At 32.9% G+C, this 17,907-nt stretch overlaps 1 protein-coding gene across 3 annotated transcripts in view; it reads left to right on the top strand.

Moving 5' to 3' along the window:
• GBE1 (1,4-alpha-glucan branching enzyme 1) overlaps positions 1-17,907 on the top strand; it is a 289,276-nt gene that overhangs the window by 175,998 nt on the left and 95,371 nt on the right. For all 3 annotated transcript variants that reach the window (XR_005793231.1, XM_040484218.1, XM_040484217.1), the window contains exons 8-10: positions 6,767-6,882; positions 11,173-11,300; positions 15,611-15,709. Coding sequence is in view for 2 of the 3 variants with exons in the window: in XM_040484218.1 (XP_040340152.1) it covers positions 6,767-6,882; positions 11,173-11,300; positions 15,611-15,709 (343 nt within the window). In the remaining variant the exon portion in view is untranslated. The remainder of the gene's footprint in view (positions 1-6,766; positions 6,883-11,172; positions 11,301-15,610; positions 15,710-17,907) is intronic.

Raw genomic sequence — 17,907 nt, 5'->3', positions numbered from 1 at the left:
TGTGCTCTCTCTCAAAAAACAAAAACAAACAAACAAAAAACCACACACACGCACATTAAAATAAAAATGTTGTTTTTGTCTCATGGTGTTACGATGTACTGTTCGATAGCTATTCAGCTTCAAAGCTTCTAGAATAACTAAGAAAAAATTATTTTATTTATATTTTTATATTTAACTACTCTTCAATAATATCTCCTACTAATTATACAATACCAGTAGTTTTAATAACATCCAGTGGACAAAGTTGCTTACTTTGAAAATCTCAAAAGTTACTCAGGACCAAAAATAAAAACATGTATGCAAATTGGTTTAAATTACAAAGTGTAACTTCAGCTAATAAATGTTGTTATATCTGATTATACTTGCTCACCAAGAAAATTGGACTATGTTTTATTTCATCGTAAAGTTCATTGGCAGAATGTGAGACAATCAACAGTTTTTGATTTTAGGGATATTTTCTAAAAACCTTAATATTGGAATTATCTGTGGAACAAAATTTCCTTAATAAATTTTCATTACTTGATTACAGGTTGAATATTTCAGACATCTAAATCAATTAGAATCATGATTATTTTGATTGCCAGAAATTCTTAAATGTATATATTATACAGCCAATATTCATTTTTTACATCAGACACCTGCGATTTAAACATTTTTAGTGGTTTATGATTCACAAGAAAGCTGAAGTTTATTAGCTTTTTCTGGATTATAGAGATTTTGTTTTTGCTTAATAAAAAAATATGAGTAAACTAATCAATTAATTTGGCAGTGTAGATGACATAGTATTGGTTTCTAACTTACCTGTTAATTAGTTTAAGATATAAAGCTAATAACTAACATAGGTTACTTCTCATACACATTCTTCCTGGTCCCCAAAGTATATATTATGGTGGTATCACCTTCTTAAATTTAGCATCTAACTCTTCTAATTATTTGGAAACTAGGCTTTGGTTTCTAAGAATAAGTTTGAAAGCCTTGTGTCAGTGCAGAAATCTTAAAAATCAAAGTCCTACCTAGTCTGCTGGAACACACCAGAATAAAACTGTGCTCCTAAATTTTGCTTTATATTTTATGGGACTCTAATCAACTGGATATATCAACTGTGTTATGGGCTGTCTGATGACATTTTGAGGTAGAAAATATGAATTGCATTTTTTATTGTACCCTTTGCCAGACATTTTCATACTTTGATCAAACCATACAGTTGAGATGATTCAGTTCATTTATTACTGCAGGGCATGTTGAGTAATATTTCTAATTCAGTCATAATTTAGAATACATCATAACCCCTCTTCTCAGTCCCCTTGCCTCAAAAGAAGGAAAAATGGAATTTATGGGTGCAGAATTTGAAAATATGACAGTAGAAATAGAAATAGACATCTTTCAAAAATCTGTGTTTTCACTGGTACCTATTTTTTAAGCTTGTTCTGGTGTTCTAGTTAAAAGGCATCGTAGATTCAGTGAACTAATGCACTCATGTACATGCTGAATGAGTTCATTGTCCATGGGACTACTGGAAGGTAAGCTTGCAGGGAGAGCACCTCAACCTGGGCTCCTTACCTATTTACATTTTTTTAATGTTTATTTTTGAGAAAGAGAGACACAGAGCAAATGGGGGAGGGGCAGAAAAAGAGGGAAACATAATCAGAAGCAGGCCCCAGTCTCTGACCTGCCAGCACAGGGTCCAATCCGGGGCTCAAACCCACAAACGGTGAGATCATGACCTGAGCCAAAGTCCAACGCTTAACTGACTGAGCCATCCAGGCGACCCACATATTTAGATTCTTAAAGTGTATTTAGATTGTTCCACTGGGTTTTGAAATCTGAGTACTTCTGAGATAAAATGACTTTAGAAGAAGTTTATCTCCAAAAACCTATGGTAAGTATTTTATAATTATGTAATAAATGTTAGGCTCTGCTTTGTGAAGAAAAGAGTTACTATAGCACAATTAAGACTGCTATTTTTAGGAGCACCTGGGTGGCTCAGTTGGTTAAGTGTCCAGCTTCAGCTCAGGTCATGATTTCACAGTTCATGAGTTTGAGCCCCACGTCGGGCTCTGTGCTGATGGCTCTCAGCCTGGAGCCTGCTTTGCATCTTGTGTCTCCCTCTTGCTCTGCCCCTCCCCCACCAGAATAAATAAATGTAAAAAAAAAAAAAAATGAAGGAGGAGGAGGAGGCGGAGTGGAGGAGGAGGAGAAGACTGCTAATTTAGAAACACCTGCCTATGATATTGGCCGCGACTGCACCTATACTCTTCATATAAACAATATGTGTTATATTAAACACTATTGCCTTCTGAAAATCTAGATTTTGATATGATATACCAGGTCACCAACCTCCAAAAAAATCACTGGGAACTGAGTTTCTAATGAGTCTCCCCAGTAGATATTTCACAAGTGTTGTGACTGTTGTTGGAAGAATTACGTGTGACCCGTTCAGGAGAGGACTCTTGGAAGCTTGTGTCTAGACTCCTCTGAAGTTTGCCCATGCACCTTTTCCTTTGCTTATTTTACTTTTTATCCTTTTGCTATAATGAATCAGAGCTGTGAGCACAATTATATGCTGAGTCCTGTGTGTCCTCTTAGTGAATCACTGAACCTGGAGGTTCTGGAGAATTCCTTGCATAGCTTTCCTCTTATAATTTAAGTTCAGTGATCTGGGATAAATATATTTATGTAATAGCTAAATACAGTGTCTATATCAAGTTGGATGTTTCCATAGTGGAAGAAAAAGAGGGGGAAGCTATATCTTCATTCCAATTACAATATAAACACTCTATCACCTACTATTTCTCCACTTTGAATTCAGATTTGTGTCTGTGAAAGTACTCATGTGTATGGTCTGGTTATTTTATAGACTCACATCTCAGTCTTCCTGGTTCTCTGTCTTGCTGATCTCTAAAGTTCTGATTCTGTACAAGCAGTCTGTGTTTTAAAGTTAGTTGCATCAGGATACTGAGTTTACAAAGAGTGAATTAGTCTGTCTAGATTTATCATGTAAGATGATAAGACACACCAAATTGGGACCACAGAACTATTAGGAATATATGTGAGTCCATCCTTCCCCCGCTATTTCCTGAACTAATAGTTCATTTTTTTCTTAATCAACAAAATTTCATTATTTATAAAATAATTATAAGATTTACACAACTAGTTGTTGTTTTTACTGTTCTTAATATCCTAGTTTTAGAAAATGTATATAAACTTGCTTTCCATTTGCTGCCACCAACTTTATTTTTCTGAATGTATTTCCTGAGATTGTGTTAATACAAAATAAAACTCTCTAGATTTTATTTCTTTACTGTTTTTGTTCTAGTTTGGTTTCCTATAAAATTTTGTATATCTCTTTTCTGTCTCTACAGATAACACATCTATTTTATGCTTCATCCATGATTTATAAAACATAACAAAATAAATTATTTTTAAAGCACTACAAATGTGATTTATTCCTGTCAGTTTAACTTTGCAGTGATTTTTTTTTCCCCCTAGGATTGTTGATGTTGTTTAGACATTGTCTCAGGAGATTGAGAGAAGAGTTTGCACATGTGCAGAGGAGAGGCAGAGAGAAAGGAAGAGAGAGAAAATCCCAAGCAGGCGCCATACTGTAAGCATGAAACCAGATGTGGGGCTCGAACTCATGAACTGTGAGATCGTGACCTGAACAGCAAACCAAGAGTCAGACGTTTAACCGACTAAGCCACCCAGGTGCCCCAGGTTAAGAGCATTTTAAACTCTAAAGTATAGAATTTAGGGCACCTGGGTGACTCAGTCAGTTAAGCATTGGACTTCAGCTCAGGTCATAATCTCACGGTCCATGAGTTTGAGCCCCGTGTGGGGCTCTGGGCTATCAGTACAGAGCCTGGAGCCTGCTTCGGACTCTGTATCTCCTTCTCTCTCTGCCCCTCTTCTACTCACACTCTGTCTCTCTCTATCTCTCAAAAAATGAATAAATGTTAAAGAAAAAATTAAAAAATAAAATAAAATATAGAATTTAGTTCTTTTTTTAACCCATTAGATTTTGTTAATTTAGATGCTCCATTGTCATTTCTTTCCAGATTATCACAGGGAATTCTTTTCCTGTTCATCCATGCCAAGAATCTGTCTAATCATGTAGTAACAACTAAGTTTGTCTTTTTCTTTTAATATGTTATGTGGAGTTTTATTACTGTTTTTGGTCAAGAAGAGAATAAATAGTATAGTAACAGGAACCAATAGGCCATTTAATAATGCTGCCCTTAATCAACTTTGTGATATTGGGCAATGCTTTCTTTTCAGTTATGAAATTCACATCACCTCCCTTTTTCATTTTTATTGGATTGCACTATTATTGTCTTTTTTGTTTTATCTTTGTAGACACTAGGACACAGATTTTACATTTGAACCTGTGTCTACCTAGAAAACACTCAGTCGGTATTATTTGTATTAGAAATTGACAGCAATGGTCTACAAACCCAAGCCAGTGATATAAATCAGTAAATAGGGCTGGTACTAGAAAATGCAGAGTAGTAAAGACTGGAAAGAGCTGGGAGTAACATGTTCCATCTCCAGGCATTCAAAGCAAGAACTTGAAGTACTCTGCAAGGCAACAGAATAGTAGTGCATGACAGACAAGGCCCAGGGACAGCTTGCGATCTTTGGGTTGCATATTCGTATCTTCATACATCTACCCAAGGTATATAGCATTTAAACAGATTTTTGTTTCTACTCTGGGGTATTTTTGACTAAAAATATCTTTCAGTTTACCTTTATGACTAAAATATACATTACAAGTTGAATAGCCAAATTAGAAAAGTATATCCTTTTCAAAATATTGTTTACAAAGTGTTAATGATTGCCAATTGCTTCACATCCTCTTTCTGAGGTATTCCTATAGCAACTTGGTTGAAAAGTATAGACATGCTTCCTTTCCATTTTAATGTGAACCAAAATGGCTCTAAAAATCAAGTTTGTTAATTTAAATAAAACTTCAAAAAGTGTATAGAAATTAGTCCTATGCAAAATAGAGTAATTTTGATCTCATTCAGGTGTAGAATACCTCTTTGTTTTTATTAATTTCTTTTTGTTGAACATTTTGTTTTTGTTTTTGTTTTTGTTTTTTACTTAACTCTGAAATGAATATGCATTTGTAGAAACATTAGCAAATTCTACCTTCATCATGGCTTGGACCTAGCAATCTAAAACCTCCTGGGCTATCTTTCATATCTACCAGATTACATGTATTTCTGTTTTTTTTTTCATTTTTTTTAACTTTCAGTAAGTTCTCAAAACTCAAAGTAGCTTATTTAAAGCACTTAATTACTACCAACACTCATCTTTCCCCAAAGTTTGGATTTACTGTTCCGAAGTTGATTGTGATGACTTAATCTCCACTTATGTCAGATTGCTCTTTAATATATGGACAGTTTAAAAAAAATACATAAATTTTAACTGGGTTAAAGATTTGTGTTCACTGTAACTGCTTTGTCATTAAGCTAAATGAGGTATTAAAGTCTTAAAACCAGAGTTATAATAAGATAAAGAACTCAACCATAACTGTATGACTAAAGAAAGTACTAATGGATGATGCCTTCTTTTCAGTTGTCCGAAATAGGCTTGTTTCGTGTGGTGTTTTTAATTGAGTTATAACAGTTCTTTGTTTTCCTTCTGTTTTTATGGTTGTAGGATTGTAACTAGTAAAACTTTTTACTTTATTATATATGTGTGTGTTAGTAATTAGATTTCTTTTTCTTTACTCTCACAAAACAATATTCTAGTAAATGTGATATTGGTTATCATGTAGTTGACTTTAAGTCTTTTTTTTTTTTCTTAATGTATCTGTTTCAAATTGTAGACGGAGGAAATATTTTAAGCAGACAACCATTGAAGGCAGTTTTTCTTTTTTTTTCAAATTTATTTATTTTTTTTTATTTTTTTTCAATATATGAAGTTTATTGTCAAATTGGTTTCCATACAACACCCAGTGCTCGTCCCAAAAGGTGCCCTCCTCGATACCCATCACCCACCCGCCATCAACCCTCAGTTTGTTCTCAGTTTTTTTTTTTATTTTTTTTTTTTTTTTTTTTTTTTTTTTTTAGTATTTATTTTCGAGAGACAGAGTGAGACAAAGTGAGACTGGGGGAGGGGCAGAGAGAGAGGGAGACACAGGATTGGAAACAGGCTCCAGGCTCTGAGCTGTTAGCACAGAGCCTGACGCGGGGCTTGAACCCACAGACCGTGAGATCATGACCTGAGCTAAAGTCGGACGCTCAACCGACTGAGCCACCCAGGCACCCCTGTTCTCAGTTTTTAACAGTCTCTTATTGAAGGCAGTTTTTCTAATGATAATGACATTATATTTTCTGAAAGGAAGAACTATGTACTGGATGTATTACATGAAAAATCTTGAAAATTTAGAGATGAGTAATAGATTTTTTTCATTGTTGTTGTTGTAAGCATTACTATGGAGTAATCACTATAGGGTTACTGAGGACATAGGTATGAACAAGAGAGCCCCTGCACTTTGGACCCAACTTAGACATTTTTTTCTCAATTTTTCATAGGTATTAAGTGATTTTGCAACTATCGAAATTTAATAATCCTTAGAATGAATTTCATCAAACAAATGTGATAAATATTAGTGGTTTTCTGTTTTTTAAGTGATATATTTCTTTGAACATCATGATTCCTAAGATAGAAATTTATAATTAATACTCTTAGCAAACTGTATAACAATTAAAGAAACCACAATAAACAATGTGTTTAAATATACTTTTTTCTAATACTATAGCTGGGAAGTTTTAAGATTCCTTCTGTCAAACATAAGATGGTGGTTAGAAGAATATGGCTTTGATGGATTTCGTTTTGATGGCGTTACATCCATGCTCTATCATCACCATGGAATGGGTAGGTAAACTGATATATTACAGATGCAAATAATGATTTTTGTTTTTTTACTGGTAGATTAAAACCAGCTTTGGGGTTCAGTTTCAGAGCTTCCAATGACCATTAGTGTTAGCTTGATTTTTATTCGTTCCAATGTGTATGTCTTTTCTCTAGAGACTTCTGATCCCTTTTTGGCAAGAGGTCAGAAATGAATACATTTTATAAGTAAATAAAAGATAATACTTTCTGTGAAATATATCTACTTAATATGCTATCCTTACTATGTAGCTTTCTTTTAAATATGTTTCATTCATTTATTTTTTTTCTATTCATATGTAATTAACATACAGTGTTAGATTAGTTTCAGGTATACAAAATAATGATTCAACAATTCTGTACATTATTCATAATTCACCCGTTCCCACACATACAACATCAGTTTATTCTGTGTATTTAAGAGTCTGGTTTTTGGTTTATCTCTTTTTTCTTTGTTCATTTGATTTGTTTCTTAACTTCCACATAGGAATGAAATCATATGATATTTGTCTTTCTCTTACTGAATTATTTCACATAGCATTATACCCTTTAGGCCCATCCATATTGTTGCACATGGCAAGATTTCATTCTCTTTTATGGCTGGGTAATATTCCATTGTTTGTATGTATATATGTATATATATTCACAACTTATTTATCCATTCTTCTCTGGGTAGACACTTGGGTTGTTTTATATCGTGGCTATTGTAAATGATGCTGCAATAAACATTGGGGTGCGTATATCTTCTTAATTAGTGTTTTTGTATTGTTTGAGTAAATACCCAGTAGTGGAATTACTGGATCATATGGTAGTTCTGTTTTTAATTTGGGGGGTGGGGGGCAATGTGGAATCCTCCATACTGTTTTCCACAGTGGCTGCAACAGTTTACATTCCCAACAACAGTGTACGAGGGTTCCTTTTTCTCCACATTCTCGCTAATACTTGTTATTTCTTGCGTTTTTTATTTAGCCATTCTGACAGGTATGAGGTGATATCTCATTGTGATTTTGATTAACATTTTCTTGATGATTAGTGATGTTGAACATCTTGTCATGTGTCTGTTGGCCATCTGTATGTCTTCTTTGAAATAATGTTTATTCATGTCCTCTGCCTATTTTTAAATAGGATTATTTGTTTTTTTGAGGTTCAGTTGTATAAGTTTTTTTTATATTTTTGGGATATTTCACTCTTTACCAGACACATCATTTGCGAATATCTTCTTCCATCCAGTAGGTTGTCTTTTTGTTTTGTTAATGGTTTCCTTCACCGTGAAAAGCCTTTTATTTTGTTGTAGTCCCAGTAGTATAATTTTGCTTTTGTTTCCTTGACGAAGAAGACCTATCTAGAAAAATGTTTCTATGTCTAATGTCAAAGAGATTACTGCCTATGTTTCCTTCTAGGAATTTTATGGTTTCAGATCTCACATTTTGGTCTTCAATCTATCTTGAGATTATATTTGCATATGATCTAAGAAAGGAGTCCATTTTCATTTTTTTTTTTTGCATGTAGCCGTTGAGTTTTCCCAGCACTATTTATTGAACACACTGTCTTTTTCCCACTGAATATCCTTGCCTTCTTTGTCATAGACTAATTGACCATAAAAGTCTGGGTTTATTTCTGGACTCTCTATTTTGTTCCATTGATCTCTGTGTTCATTTTGGTGCCAGCACTGCTATGTTTTGATTACTACAGCTTTGTGGTATACCTTGAAATGGGAGATTGTGATAGCTCCAGTTTTGTTTTCCTTTTTCAAGATTGCTTTGGCTATTTGGGGTAATTTGTGGTTTTATATAAATTTTAGGTTTTATTTGTTCTAGTTCTATGAAAAATGCTATTGATATTTTGATAGGAATTTCATTGAATTTGTAGATTGCTTTGGATAGTATGGGCACCTTAGCAATATTGTTTCTCCCAATCCATAAGCACGGTATAGCTTTCCATTTGTTTATGTCATCTCTAATTTCTTTCATCAGTGTTTTATAGTTGTCAGAGTACAGGTCTTTCACCTCCTTGATTACGTTTATTCCTAGGTATTTTATTCTTTTTACTGCCACTCTAAATGGGATTGTTTTCTTAATTTCTCTTTCTATTCATTATTGGTATATGGAAATTTAACAAATTCCTGTATATTAATTTTGTATCCTGCAATTTTACTAAATCTATTTATCAGTTCTAATAGTTTTTTGTGTTTCTATATATAGCATCATGTCATCTGCAAATATTAAAAGTGGTGAAAAACTGAGAGCTTTTCCCCTAAGATCAGGAACAAGACAGGAGATTCACTCTCATACTTTATTCAACACAGCACTAGAAGTCCTAGTGAAAGAAATAAAATATTTTTAAGCAAACAGTTTATTGCAGCACCCATAGGATGTTAACATGACAGCGATTGTAATGAGAAAAAAATAACAACAACAACAAAAAATAAATGAGAACCTTTGTGAATGTGTGGATTCATTTGCATATTAAACACTGTAGAAAATATGTATATTTTAGATAGAGGTGTTCACAGTTAAAATTTAATTATAAATGAATTTGTAATTAAAATCATTGATCAGAGACCTTCAGTTTAAAAGTTGTGCAAAGAGGGGCACCTGGATGGCTCTTCAGTTAAGTGTCCAACTTCGCCTCAGGTCATGATCTCATGGCTGGTGAGTTCGAGCCATGTGAGCCATGTGTCAGGCTCTGCTGATAGCTCAGAGCCTGGAGCCTGCTTTAGATTCTGTGTCTCCCTCTCTCTCTCTGCTCCTCCCCTGCTTGTAGTCTGTCTTTCTCTTTCTTTCAAAAATAAATAAAACATTAAAAAAAAATTTAAAGTTTCGCAAAGAAATGGGATCACAGAATCCTAATCGCTTAGTAGATAACATGGAGAATAATTATTATTTTTTAATGGCCAAATATTACCAAGCAACAACCAGTCTGAAACAAGGACTTTGTAAATTTTGAAAAGTGGCTGCCAAGAAATGAAGCTGTATTCAGAGTGTGTTGCTATCTGCTCTTAATCTTGCATGGTGCTGCCCCTATGAAATGTTTCTAGGAAAGAAGCTGTATCTATTAAAACATGATAGATTTCACTGATATCTTCCAGTTTGGAGAGAAACTGACTTAAGGAATGAAAAAGGAAAACATGGCAAAATTTAAGAAGGAGTCTCTCCTAGATTACAACACCTTCTAGATTACATATGCAACTCCTGCATTTCCCTGTAGAACCTCTCTCTTCTGAGGCCTTGGTATCTTCCAAGGAATTGTGGAGTTAGGGAAATGAATTGGGGGGGAAAAATGAGGCAAAGTAATTAACATCAAGACACAAAGTGTTTAATTTATAAAATTCAGTGATAAAAAGAAGTTCAGCATATGACATCTTAGGAAGAAAAAGCAATTTACCTGTATACATGAAAACAATGGCTGAACTCATACTATTCTATTGCTAACAGCAATGTCTACAAAATCCTCAGGGAAACAAAGTTTGACTCGAAAATTGATACTTGAATTGTCATTCAGGTATAAATTTGAAAGAGTTTGATGAATAAAACTTCCAGAAAATACCATATAGTGATGGAATCCAGCAAACTGAAAAAACAATGAGTCAAAATAAAAAAATTGATGTAGGGAAGCGGGGGGGGGGGTTGGGGGAAAGGCAGGTGTTGAACACTAATTGGATTTAATGAAAAATTAGTAACAATTCAAAGAATAGAAAGCAAATAGTATAACCCCAATAAGTGATACATACTATAAGCAACCAAAATTAGGATGTGGGGAAAAAGAAGGTAAAAGGAAGTTGGAGGATGTTAAAATCTTTTTGTCATCATAGGAAATCTGTATGGCATAAATTGAAGCACATATTTAAAATAATATAAACATTTTGTCTCAATTTTATGATGGTTTTCATATTTGCTTTTCTTCACAGGGATCTCTTGACATGCAAAAAATATATATATCTATAAGTTGAAATCTAGAATTCCCTTTGGTATCATTTCATGTTTTTCCTTCAAAATTATGTTAAAATTAAATTCAAATTTTCAGTTAAAGTGCTTTGTTTGCTTTTGAAAAGCAAAAATTGATTTGCAGGATTGTCTGAATTCTGAATGTTTGATACGGAGTACTTTTCTAAGTCAGAACATATTTGCTGATGATAATATTCTGTGCTATTAAGGCTTATTACACTTTGCTATGATAACAAAACTGATCTCAATAGACTAATTGGTGGGGGCATTTGTGCTGAGTTGAGACTTGCATGTTAACATAATGCATCTGTATCGATTTTCTGTTCTCTAGGTCAAGCTTTTTCAGGTGATTACCATGAATATTTTGGACTTCAAGTTGATGAAGATGCCTTGATTTATCTCATGTTGGCAAATCATTTGGTTCACACATTGTATCCCGATTCTATAACAGTAGCTGAGGTAAAGCCATAATGATCTCTACCCTCAGAACCCCTTTAATATAGAACATTTTGTTGGCATACAATATTTGAATGATTAATCTCATGTTGTCAATAATTGCATAACTGAAATTGGACCCTGACCGTAGTGCAGCTATCTTGTATGGGTGGCACATTATTTAGAATTCAGTGTTTTTCTATTAGGAGATAGTGTGCACTAATTACTTGTCATCATTCCATTGTTAAAAAAGAAAATGCCAATGGTTAGAAAGTAAAATATCCTAATCAGTGGACAGGCCCTTCCACCGTGAGACCTTCAGCAGAGAAAAGAATTGAATATTAATGTGTGTCTGCTTATTTATTTATTTTTTCATTCCTGGTTTAATCATTAGAGATGGCATGGATCGCTGCCTGCAAGCTTCTCTGAAGTCTCTCTTGTTCTGATGCGATTACCTTTCTTGTTTACGTTATTGCTCTTGGATTGCCAAATGTTCACTAGTTATTCATGATTACTGAAGGTTCATGATTAACTGTCCCAAAGCTGCACTGTAATGATATAATTCGGTATATGCATAATTGACAATTCCCCTCTTGGTGATAAATGTGATAAATTAAGAAGTTTGTTAAATGCTTATGCTAATTTAGATTTAGTTCTAAAATCCCTCTGGTTTTCTGAGTCCTCTTACTAGAAATTATTATTAAAATTGAATTTAGTATGTTAAAACTGTTCTGTAAAAAGTGTGACGGTTGGCATATAAAAATAGCAAGAATATCGTTAGAAGAGTCAGAGTTCAGTTGTATTTTCACATTGTTGGCATTTAGTTCATGGGCATGAAATGTGGTAATGACAGCCTTCTTCCTGTGGTATTTATTATTTGTATAGACTTATTTCTATCCATGTCTTCTCAAAACCCCGAATCTTCAACTAGGTGGAATGATTCCTTGTTTATCTCTGGATAGAGAACAGTTACCTCCTTTAGACATTTTGCCTTCTAAATATGTTCTAGGACCAGAGCAGTGGATCCTACATTTCTGGAATAAATTTTTATATAGAATTTTAAAACACGCAATTATAATACCATTTTGATTATCCTGTATTATTCCACACTCCCTACCTACTTAAATTCGGTCATATCTTACAAATCTTGCTAATACTTTATGCACTGAATATCTTTTAATGTCAGAATGTATTTTAAACTTTTATTTTGTCTTTTGTATAGTTTTATTTTATCTGTCAAACATCAAAAAAGTTTGTCGATTATGTTTATGGCAATTCAAAGCAGAGATAGTTTAAGTGAAAAATTACTATAAACAATTAATGACAGCACAAATCAAAATTGGGTACTGACAAAAAAGAAGCAATTATTTAATACATGAAATGTAAAATTGTTACATTGATCTCTCGTTCATTTCAAGTAAAATAGTTTCATCATCTAGGGAGCCCTTGTCTGATTATCAGTGTTTCTACCAATGAAACTTTGAGACTTTAGTCTACTTTATATTACTTGGTTTTAGATTTTTTTTTTTAACAAGATGTGTCTTCAATTTATTCTGCTTAAATTGAAAACTACTTCAATTTCAGTACATCACTTTTCTGTCTAGTGGGAGTCTCTTCAAAATGTGAAATTGATCCTCATGAACTTTTTTTTTTTTAAGAAAGGAATATGGTGTAACAAATAAGTAATGCAATTTATATAAAGTCCTATAGTAGAAATTTAAATTTATTTACAATGACAGTTATTAAAATTGAAACCTTTTTTTCCTAGAATATACCTACCATTTCCCATGGTTCTATTTGGTATATTAATTAAAATATTTTTTTGATTGAGGTTTTCTCTCCCTTTGGCATAGTCATAAGTGATCCTTAAATATAAAAATAAAAACTATTTTAACTTTATTTGGAACACATAATCATTTTTATATTTTATGTTGGTAGGTATCAACTTTTTTATATTTAAAATATATTTATTTTAGTGACCTTTATGTTTACCTTTTTTTTTCTTTTTAAGATTTTTAAAAGGATAGTCATTAACTCTCCTCTTTCAAAAGAGAACTGCAAATATCTCATATATATTAATGGAGTAGCTTTCTAAGGATTCAGTTTTAGAAGTCAAGACCAAGTGGTGTCCAAATATTTTTCTTAGCAGATTCTATTTCCTATCAAAGTATTTCCTAAAACTACCTTTAGAGCAAATATAGAATGCACCTTAATGTTTCTTGAGAAAAAAAAAAATATCTTGATCTTTAATACCAGCCTATCACCAGTCTTAGGAAAACTTAGTCTCATGAGAACTCTTCTGTGAAAGCATTTTTGTTTATAATTCCAGTGCCTAACACGAGTACCTGGTATTTAAAACATATACAGCCAATGTTTGTAAGGAATCAAGCTAAATACCTACTGTATCAGTGAAAATGTGACATATGTAATAGATACAACTTCTCTGAAAATGTTTTTTTTTCTATTAAGCATGCATCCTTTTCACTTTTTTCTCCTTTTACATTTATAACCTATGAAATATTAAGTAGAACCAAGATTTTATTGACAAATATTTCTTTTTCTTACAGATGTATTCCACTATGCACTATATTTAAGTGTATCTCTCTCCCATTAAAAAGCAATTAATAAAGTATTTTATAAGTCCAGAGAGATTATATATTTCTTTTTTCCACCTTTTCTGTGGGAAGAATTTGGGGATGGTGTTGTAGATGAAAAACTATTTGAGTTAAATTTCAGAGAGTTCTGAGTGTATAATAGTCTTTTTAGAAAGTAAGGATAATAATACAAGGAAGAGTTTGTGCAGTGACATGCATAGAAAAGCTTGTGACAAGCACAGGGAAGAGTGAATATTTCAAAATGGATGATGTATTTAGTACTTGAAATATAATAGAAATTATGCTGGAAAGATGTAGGCTTCTCCCTTCTGCTTTCTGTGTACTTTAGTTAACAATTGTAACAACTATATGGCATTATCATTTCATGATTATAAGTGTGTATATGTTTACTTAGGTCTTACGTTATGAATCCCAAAGGTCAAATATTCTGCCTTATTTACCTTTAAATTCCTGACAGTGCCTTTATTCATCCACTCATCAAATTTTATTGAGTTCCTGCTTCATGCCAGTTACTCTCCTACTGCTCTGAATTCTTGGCATATATCACTGAACAACAACAACACCTTTGCCCCATGGATCCTACATTCTAACAACACATAAGGAGGCAGATAATCAAATAGGAAATTATTTTGTCAGTGTTTAAAGGATGATTGTTGTATTGAATCTTTAGCTTAAGAATTTGAGTATTCGATTGTTGGCTATCGAAAGCCATTGTTGGGCAGTGATAGCGGGCTGTCTCATAAGCTGTTGTTTTGGCAGCAGTCAGTGTGAAGGGAAACTGGAGATGGGAATTCCTTTTGGGAGCATAATGGTCTCAGCAAGGAGTAATGAAGATTAAATAAGAAGGATGATGGTTGTAGAAATGGAGCAAAGGAGAAGAATTGATTTCAAAGATATTGTAGAGTTAGAATTGCTAATACATGTCTCACATGAGACCAGAGTTGCTATTATAATATATTTTACTACATCTGGTTCCTTATCCCATCTTTTTTTTTTTTTTTAAGCTTCCCAATTATCAGTAATCTAGTGGTGGCATGACAGAGGAGGAAGATACTTTGTTGAAGTGCCTGCCATCTGACCCTATCATTGAGAAACATATCTTTAGAAATCCCTTCACCTGAGTGAGCTTCAGTTTCTGTGTCTTCTAGATGAAGAAGGTCCTCTAGATACCCTTTAGATCCATTTCAAGTGTGACTGACTATAGTGAAAGCCATCTTATTGCTTCATTCTTAATATACTAAGTCTTCTATCTCATCAGAAGCTAGATGCTCACAAAATACGCTCCATGTCAGTACTTTATGCAGAGAGCAAGTACAGCAGATATATGCCACATGTATTTTGTGTTTGAAAGCAAGAGCTAAGTGTTCATACAGTGGCTCAAAAGTAAGTCTAAGATACTATGTTTTAGCAGTAATCGTTTTACTATTTTCTGTTCTCTTTGTCATACGAAGGAAAAGAAAAAAATGAAAAAAACGCCTCATGAGATTGAAGTTGTCCTGCAGTGAAAAGAATTACACAAAAACTTAGTGGGAAATGAAATCTCCCATTATAGTTTTAACTACTTTTACAATTATGCTACCAAAACACTCTAAAAAGATATGCCTCCATTTACTGTTTTTATTTATGGGGCTATTTATTTTATTTATTCTCTACTGTCAAAAGAATATTTCCTAAGAATTTGAACAATGTGAACTGATACTATTGATGACTTTGTTTTAGGATGTGTCAGGAATGCCAGCTCTCTGTTCTCCGATTTCCCAGGGAGGAGTCGGCTTTGACTATCGATTAGCTATGGCAATTCCAGATAAATGGATCCAGGTAAGATTTTATGCATTTTTTTCCCTAAAAATACTATGTATTTTGTTGGTTTATTTTTTATCTCTTTGATTTATTTAACTTGTGATCATTAGTTATAAATGTTATAATCATTATAATTGAAGTATTAAAAAATTTTCTCATTAGTGTGTTGATTCTTATGCTTTTTAATAAGATGTTTCACAAACTTCTAAAAGTTCCAGTTTAAAGTATTCATACTTGTGTTATTTAGGCAAGGAGAAAATATTACTATAACGTGAGCTCTGTATATAAAATTTTGCATTATCATTGCAGTTTTGTGAAACTTCAGTGCTCTCTGTATAAAACACATTCAACTTCATCAAGCATCCATTTCTGCCTGCAATTCATCAATGTAAAAGTTACTCCTTAATTCCCCTTACTTGCTTCATAGTATGTTTTTACCTCAGCAGATTTGGATTCATCCATTCCTTTATTTAACATTTAGAAATCCTTACCGTGTGCCAAGCACTAGGAATGCATAATTATAGATGACACTTTGCACATTATTTGTAATGAAATTGTATTAAATTTTATTATAGTTAAGTAGCTTCGATTATATTTTGTTTTATTTAATATTTGCCTAAAAGACCATTGTTTTTATATAGACTCAGATTTGACATAGAACACTCTGAGTGGCTATGTCCCTGATGACAGGCTGAATATGCATAAGGAGTCAGCTTTGTATTTGTATCAAATAATCATATTTGTATCAAATAATCAGTTTTCTGATGAGCCCTTTAGTACACCGTGAACTGTAGATGTGTTTAACCTTGGATAGAAAAACCGTGGAGCCTGCTCTGAAGGAACTAATTATTGTAATCCTATCTTAACTTTCTTCCCTGTACTCTCCAGGCAATTTGTGCAATACACAACTGTGACATTAAATCTTTACCAACATAATTTTTGCTTCTCCATTTATAATGATTCCTAAACTTTGTCAAGTCAAAAAAGCAAATGTTTTCCAGAGATGATTAGACTGAAAATCAAAGAAATAAATATGTATTCTAGCTTTAATACCTGGGAAAGTTGCTTTATATCTGTCATTTAAAAAAAAAAAAATGGTGTGGTCTTCAATTTTCTCACCTTGGTCTAAAGGTCTTTACCCACGATCTTTTAGGATTTCCAATCTTCCATGCAGACTTTTTTCCCCTCACAAGTGCCAAGTATTACTTTTCTCACCTCCTACTGAAAACCCTCCATCAGTTTTTGTGCAGATTTAAGAATATTTCAGGGGGTACATCAACCTAGAATTATTCCCATCACTCATAGCCCACAGTGGGTATTTCCTTCTCTTACCAATGATGACATTTTTAAAAAATATTTAATTTAATTTAATTTAATTTAATTTAATTTAATTTAATTTACAAAACATTTAGTACCTTGTATGCTCAAGGTACTGTACTAGTTAGTACCTCATACAAGTGGAAAAGTATACTGTCCTATGTTTAGGACCATCATGTCTTCTTAGATTGTGAATTGTCTAAAGGCAGATGTTATCTTCTGTTTTATGTAATTATTTAAAAATCTTTTTGCATCACCAAAGTGGGAACCCTAGTTAGTAAGACAAGAGAAAGTTAAAATAATATTATAAAAAGCTCAGTGATATCCCCTACTTTTGTAATTTGTGCATTTAAAAAAATAATCTCATAAATGACTATTATTTTCTCAAAAGGTACACAGGAGTATTAATCTAAATGGTAGCTGTACTCAGAATATATGGCATTCATTGTTATTTCCAGATAGGGTCTGAGTTAAATCAGAATGCTAGATTTCATTCATGTTTTTGTTGTTCAAAAGCAAATTATTTCTACTTGTATTGTTCAAAATCAGTAGTTTGGAATACCACATTTAATCATATTTAATCATTTACTGAACAAATACTTGCCTATCTAAAATATGCCAAATTTGCTGCAATCCCTTTTATTTTATTTTATCATTTTTATTACCTACCTACCTTTTATTACCATTTTATGTTAAATTGAGATAAGTGGTTAATTGAATTCATTCATTTATACATTAATTCCACCAAAAATTACTGAGCACTTTGTATTTTTACTATAGAAAGTTTTTTAATTGTCGATTCTCACGCAGTTGTAAGAACAGTTGTGATACAGTGAGAAAACCAGTATTTTCAAGTGGTAACACCTTCCAAAATTATACTGTAGTACCACAACCAAGAT

This window comes from Herpailurus yagouaroundi, unplaced genomic scaffold (genome assembly GCF_014898765.1).
Source record: "Herpailurus yagouaroundi ecotype Mexico unplaced genomic scaffold, PumYag 162, whole genome shotgun sequence".
NCBI lineage: Eukaryota > Metazoa > Chordata > Mammalia > Carnivora > Felidae > Herpailurus > Herpailurus yagouaroundi.
Note: the sequence above shows the minus strand (reverse complement) of the source record. Positions and strands in the feature narration are given on the sequence as shown.